The sequence below is a fragment of the Salminus brasiliensis genome, chromosome 1 (assembly GCF_030463535.1).
Source record: "Salminus brasiliensis chromosome 1, fSalBra1.hap2, whole genome shotgun sequence".
Taxonomy (NCBI): Eukaryota; Metazoa; Chordata; class Actinopteri; order Characiformes; family Bryconidae; genus Salminus; species Salminus brasiliensis.
Genome location: NC_132878.1, coordinates 658,398 through 666,039, shown reverse-complemented (window position 1 = coordinate 666,039; position 7,642 = coordinate 658,398). Strand labels below are relative to the sequence as shown.

The window sequence follows — 7,642 nt, the reverse complement described above, 5'->3', positions numbered from 1 at the left end:
TGTGTGTGGTGTGTGTGTGGAGGGTTCAGCTCAGGAAGAGCACCGAGGTATAAAACAGCAGTGTTCTCTCTGACGTACACAAACAGGGAGGAGTGTGTGAGGCTGCAGGTGTCATTAAGGCCACTAGTAAAAACACTGGACAAAGTTTACCTGGACAAAAGTATTGGGACACCTGCTCATTCACTGTTTCTTCTGAAATCAAGAGTATTAAAAGAGTTTCTCCTGCTTCTGTTGTAGTAACTGTCTCTACTGACCAGAGAAGAAGACTTTCTACTAGATTCTGGAGGAGGAGCATTGCTTTGAGGATTTGATTGCATTCAGTGACAAGTGCATTAGTGAGGTCAGGATGATGATCACCACCCCACCTCATCATCCCCAACTCATCCCAAAAGTACTGGATGGAGCTCCTCCACCATCATTCCAGAGAACACAGCTCCTCCACTGCTCCACAGCTCCTCAATGCTGGGGGGCTTTATACCCCTCTAGCCCACGCCTGGCATTATTAGGCAGCATGGAGCCAATAGGGTCATGATGTTGATCTGCTCCAGAGGGTCCTATTCTATTGGCAGTACTTCTTCTCTACAGGGACTAGACAAGCTGTGTGTGTGCATTTGCACATTTGTATCAGCAATGGGTGCAGCTTAAAGTAGCTGAATACATTTATTAGAAAGCGTGTCCACAAACTTTTGGACATACAGTGTATTTACCTTTACCTAATTGCTGTTATTAATAATATTAATATCACTGTCTGTAAGTGGTTCTGATCAGGGGAGGATCGGTCCCTCTGTGTGAGTCTCGGTTCCTCCCAAGGTTTCTTCCTCCTGTTCCATTTCCATGGTTACATGTTGGGTCTAATATTACATTACCCACATTTCCATGGTTACAGTACACTCCTTTCCATGGTTACATTGCCCATATCTCCATCTTTGCACTAAAACAATTTCCATGGTTACATTCTTCTCATCTTCATGGTTACACTACACCCATTTCCATTGTTATATTGTTTTAATGTTTACATTGCCCCCATTTTCATTGTAACATTACAATCATTTCCATGGTTACAGAAACTCTGCATCCATAGTTACACTAGACCCATTTCCATGGCTATATTACCCCATTACTATGGTTACACTGCACCCATTTTCATTGTTAAACCAGACCCATTTTCAGGGTTGCAACAGTTTCTATCGTTACATTACCCACATGTCCATGTTTGCACTAGAACGATTTCAGTGGTTACATTCTTCTCACCTGCATGGTTACACTACACCCATTTCCATGGTTGTAGTATCTCTATATCCATAGTTACACTACACCCATTTCCATGGTTGCAGTATCTCCATATCCATAGTTACACTAGACCCATTTCCATGGTTGCAGTATCTCCATATCCATAGTTACACTACACCCATTTCCATGGTTGCAGTATCTCCATATCCATAGTTACACTACACCCATTTCTATGGCTATATTACCCCATTATCATGGTTACATTACACCAACTTCCGTTGTTGAACCAGACACATTACAGCAATTTCCATGGGTACACTACGTCGCCTACACCCATTTCCATGGTTACCCAACATCCATTTCCTAGGTTGCCCTATGATTAATACGGTTGCTGTCCTCACAGTCTGGAAGCTCTTGTAGAGACAGGCAGAGTAGTCACACTGGAATATTGTTCAATATTGTGAAATGATAAATATCTTTATATTTAATGAAGCCAAACAGTCGGAGCAGAACTGTGTGATTGGATGTGCTTTGTGATGTTCTGAACACCTACCTGTTCTCTCGCTGCTGAAGGTTCTAACTTTACATGAGGAATTATTTAAAACTCTGTAATGTGTGTGTGTGTGTGTGTGTGTGTGTGTGTGTGTGTTCATATATAGTTCATGTGGTAAGTGTATGATATTTTGTGATTAGGGATCATTAACATGCTTGTATTTGACTGTATTTGATGTAGATGATCTGATCTCTGACATCTGATTAGTTAAAGTACGTCTACACACACAGTCTACGCTCACACTGTGACTCAGACTGTACAGCTTATACATGTGATCAATAAAACACAACCTGACTGAAGTCGTCCTCTCTCCTCTTCCTCTCTCCTCTTCCTCTCTCCTGCAGGCTGGAGAGGAGATCTGCTCTGGGATCAGACATTACACCCAGCGAGGGCCGGCAACACCACTGACTGCCCTTTGAATCCAGGGGTCATAAAGTTTTATCGTTTTAAGAGCTGCTTCAAGTGCTGACCTTTACAGCTGTCCTCGCCCTCGCTCCCGGAGTCTGACTGTAAAATACCACACCTGACAGCACACCTCCATGCTCACCCCCCCATCCTGCAATCAACACTACACCCATATTAGGAGCTCCGTCCTGATTCCTCTCCCCACACTCCCACAAGCCCCTACTGCGCAATCCGCAACGCCATGAACCCGGCTAGCTAGGGTTAGCCTGAGTTATCCTGAGCTGAACTTGTTATGTAAAGTTCAGTTCTCAGTATCCAGAGTGCTAACCAATCAGCACACAGTATCCAGAGTGCTAACCAATCAGCACACAGTATCCAGAGTGCTAACCAATCAGCACTCAGTATCCAGAGTGCTAACCACTCAGCACTCAGTATCCAGAGTGCTAACCACTCAGCACTCAGTATCCAGAGTACTAACCAATCAGCACTCAGTATCCAGAGTGCTAACCACTCAGCACTCAGTATCCAGAGTGCTAACCAATCAGCACACAGTATCCAGAGTGCTAACCACTCAGCACTCAGTATCCAGAGTGCTAACCAATCAGCACTCAGTATCCAGAGTGCTAACCACTCAACACTCAGTATCCAGAGTGCTAACCAATCAGCACACAGTATCCAGAGTGCTAACCAATCAGCACTCAGTATCCAGAGTGCTAACCAATCAGCACTCAGTATCCAGTGTGCTAACCAATCAGCACTCAGTATCCAGAGTGCTAACCAATCAGCACTCAGTATTCAGAGTGCTAACCAATCAGCACTCAGTATCCAGAGTGCTAACCACTCAGCACTCAGTATCCAGAGTACTAACCAATCAGCACACAGTATCCAGAGTGCTAACCACTCAGCACTCAGTATCCAGAGTGCTAACCAATCAGCACTCAGTATCCAGAGTGCTAACCACTCAGCACTCAGTATTCAGAGTGCTAACCAATCAGCACACAGTATCCAGAGTGCTAACCAATCAGCACTCAGTATCCAGAGTGCTAACCAATCAGCACACAGTATCCAGAGTGCTAACCAATCAGCACTCAGTATCCAGAGTGCTAACCAATCAGCACTCAGTATCCAGAGTGCTAACCAATCAGCACTCAGTATCCAGAGCACTCAGTATCCAGAGGGCTAACCAATCAGCACTCAGTAGCAAAAACCCCAGCCAATCAGCACTCAGTATCCAGAGTGCTAACCAATCAGCACTCAGTATCCAGAGTGCTAACCACTCAACACTCAGTATCCAGAGTGCTAACCAATCAGCACTCAGTATCCAGTGTGCTAACCAATCAGCACTCAGTATCCAGAGTGCTAACCAATCAGCACTCAGTATCCAGAGTGCTAACCAATCAGCACTCAGTATCCAGAGTGCTAACCACTCAGCACTCAGTATCCAGAGTACTAACCAATCAGCACACAGTATCCAGAGTGCTAACCACTCAGCACTCAGTATCCAGAGTGCTAACCAATCAGCACTCAGTATCCAGAGTGCTAACCACTCAGCACTCAGTATTCAGAGTGCTAACCAATCAGCACACAGTATCCAGAGTGCTAACCAATCAGCACTCAGTATCCAGAGTGCTAACCAATCAGCACACAGTATCCAGAGTGCTAACCAATCAGCACTCAGTATCCAGAGTGCTAACCAATCAGCACTCAGTATCCAGAGTGCTAACCAATCAGCACTCAGTAGCAAAAACCCCAGCCAATCAGCACTCAGTATCCAGAGTGCTAACCAATCAGCACTCAGTATCCAGAGTGCTAACCAATCAGCACTCAGTATCCAGAGCACTCAGTATCCAGAGGGCTAACCAATCAGCACTCAGTAGCAAAAACCCCAGCCAATCAGCACTCAGTATCCAGAGTGCTAACCAATCAGCACTCAGTATCCAGAGTGCTAACCAATCAGCACTCAGTATCCAGAGTGCTAACCACTCAGCACTCAGTATCCAGAGTGCTAACCACTCAGCACACAGTATCCAGAGTGCTAACCAATCAGCACTCAGTATCCAGAGTGCTAACCACTCAGCACTCAGTATCCAGAGTGCTAACCAATCAGCACTCAGTATCCAGAGTGCTAACCACTCAGCACACAGTATCCAGAGTGCTAACCACTCAACACTCAGTATCCAGAGTGCTAACCAATCAGCACTCAGTATCCAGAGTGCTAACCAATCAGCACTCAGTATCCAGAGTGCTAACCACTCAGCACTCAGTATCCAGAGTGCTAACCACTCAGCACTCAGTATCCAGAGTGCTAACCAATCAGCACTCAGTATCCAGAGTGCTAACCACTCAGCACTCAGTATCCAGAGTGCTAACCAATCAGCACTCAGTATCCAGAGTGCTAACCAATCAGCACTCAGTATCCAGAGTGCTAACCAATCAGCACACAGTATCCAGAGTGCTAACCACTCAGCACTCAGTATCCAGAGTGCTAACCAATCAGCACTCAGTATCCAGAGTGCTAACCAATCAGCACACAGTATCCAGAGTGCTAACCACTCAGCACTCAGTATCCAGAGTGCTAACCAATCAGCACTCAGTATCCAGAGTGCTAACCAATCAGCACACAGTATCCAGAGTGCTAACCACTCAGCACACAGTATCCAGAGTGCTAACCAATCAGCACACAGTATCCAGAGTGCTAACCACTCAGCACTCAGTATCCAGAGTGCTAACCAATCAGCACTCAGTATCCAGAGTGCTAACCAATCAGCACTCAGTATCCAGAGTGCTAACCAATCAGCACACAGTATCCAGAGTGCTAACCACTCAGCACTCAGTATCCAGAGTGCTAACCAATCAGCACTCAGTATCCAGAGTGCTAACCAATCAGCACTCAGTATCCAGAGTGCTAACCACTCAGCACTCAGTATCCAGAGTGCTAACCAATCAGCACACAGTATCCAGAGTGCTAACCACTCAGCACTCAGTATCCAGAGTGCTAACCACTCAGCACACAGTATCCAGAGTGCTAACCAATCAGCACTCAGTATCCAGAGTGCTAACCAATCAGCACACAGTATCCAGAGTGCTAACCAATCAGCACACAGTATCCAGAGTGCTAACCACTCAGCACTCAGTAGCAAAAACCCCAGCCAATCAGCACTCAACACAATCAGCTCACAAGAATGCAGAGATCAGACCACCATTCAGACTCAGTCTGACACAGGGCTATTTTTATTATTTTTAATTGAGCAAAACTAGTTAAAGAGCAAATTAATAGTAAAAATAAACATAATTACTATATTAGCATTAATAATAATAATAATAATAATAATAATGAAAATAATAATAATAATAATAATGAAAATAATAATAATAATAATAATAATAATAATAATATTTCCTCATATGAATATAATAGAAGTCTTTTCCCGCCCGTCCCGCCTCTCCTGTGCTGCGATTGGGTGGTCATATCTTTTTCTACTCTATGATTGGCTAGTAGTTCTTACTCACAAGCTGTCCGCCTATCAGCTTGCTGCTTGGGATTCAGCGCAGTACGTCTTACGCAGCAGCGACCTTTCAAAATAAAAGTTTCGAGTCGTCGCCAACTAGTGGACAGGTCATGTCCTTGAAGTGTGTTCCCCACGACCACGCAGAGACCCCCCCCCCCCCCCCCCCCACACACACACCCCAACACCAAGTCTCCAAACTACAGAGCAAAGCGCTCCCTCTGACATCAGTACAGATGAGCTCTACACACTTCACTCGGGAGACAGGTTCAGCTTATTATATGTAAGAATTCAGAAAGGGATTTATTTTAATAGTGTGATAAAGTGCAGCGTTACAACAGAACACTGGAGTATTACGTTTAGTTTTTTCAAAATAAAAGTCCTGCCTTATATTGTTAACAACTCTTTTCTGTTTTCTGAAATTGTGCAGTAATGTATGAATATGATGCACCCTAGCAATCAGCACCTAACAGCCAGAACGACACCCAATATTTTAAACACTATTTTAATGTAGAGGTGTAACTGTAACACCACCGATTAGTCAAATATGAGCACTGATATAATCAGGTCTTCATTGTTTGCACAATTTTAGCACAATTACCAACTTTTAGAAATCATAACAGCTTATTTTTAAGCTCAGAGGAAATATCACGTTATTATTATAATTGGCTCTATAATGTTTCCATATTGGATAAGAAATTGTCGGAATAACTTCTCAGAATTCAGTCGTTCTACCCTTAAATAATTTCTATGGCCACAATGTTCATTATAAGGAATTTAAAGATGTATATGTGTAAATAAATGGAGGATAAGAGTCTTTTCTTGTCTACTGTTCCAGGCCTGAAAATATACAGAGCATAAAACAGAAGATGTCGCGTGGCAGTTAGACAAATACAATAACAAATAATATAGCATATATATATATATTATATTATATATATATAATAATAAGCACTGTGTTGAAATAATGATCTGATTATTTAAAATAAATCCCAATTTATCGTTATTATTATTACAATATTCACAAAAGAATTTGAGAAATGTTATATTAAGTATTTTTTTATTTTGAGGGGAAAAATCTCTATTGTTTATAAACAGAACAAAACAACAACAGCAGCGACAACAACAATACTAAAATAACCGTGGGCCTTATTCAATCAAACAGGCGTGTTAAGGCGTTCCTCAGGGGGACAGCAGGGGGACAGCAGGGGGGGGGTTTAAACCCCTCTGCTCCGCCGCCGGCTGGGCGGAAGTGACGGAGCTGGAGTGCCGATGGCGGCCCGCAGTTGTGGCCGGGTTTCGCTGCTCTGAAGCGGCTTGGCGGCGGCGGACTGGTGCTTCTGCTACACCTCAACTCCCGGAGCTCTCTGCGAGCTTTTTAAGCGCTCGGATACCGCCCGTTTCTGGAGCTTTACTGCCTGGACAAAGTGGCCAAAGCGCGCCTAAACACGGGCTAAGCTATCCGGCTAGCAGACTCAAGCTAAGCTAAGCTAAGCTAGTGTAGCATTAGCCGGCTCGCGCCTGTGTTCGTGTTAGCTTAGCATAGATACACCCCCTGTCCGCGCGCTTCGCGCTTCCAGAATCCCCGCGAAAATAATGCGGCTCCGGCTTTAGGGCCAGGTCGGGTTCGGTTCGGTCCGGGAGCAGATTAGGAGGCTTCAGCGCGGCGGCCGCCTCCTCCCCACCCGGCTGACGGGGCTGTCGGCCTGAGCAGCGTCTTTAACCGAGACTGAGAAAGCGGGGCAGCAGCGGTCCCGGTGTGCCTCCCCCCCCGGCTCCAGAGCAGCTCCTCGGCCGCCAGCATGTTGAAAACCCGCCAGTGTCTGCTGGGGGTCCGCACCTTCCTCGGGGTGGCGAGCAGACTGTGGGGCTTCATCCTCTACATCCTCAGGAAACACCTCAGAACGGTACACACACCTCTCACACACACACACACCTCACACACACA

The 7,642-nt window shown here is 45.1% G+C and overlaps 1 protein-coding gene across 1 annotated transcript in view; it reads left to right on the top strand.

Moving 5' to 3' along the window:
- Window positions 1-6,969: 6,969 nt before the first annotated feature.
- The window catches only part of LOC140563274 (CTD nuclear envelope phosphatase 1A), a 13,982-nt gene continuing 13,309 nt past the window's right edge, over window positions 6,970-7,642 (top strand). The window contains exon 1 of the mRNA XM_072688844.1: window positions 6,970-7,601. Coding sequence (XP_072544945.1) covers window positions 7,497-7,601 — 105 coding nt within the window. The 5' untranslated portion in view covers window positions 6,970-7,496. The remainder of the gene's footprint in view (window positions 7,602-7,642) is intronic.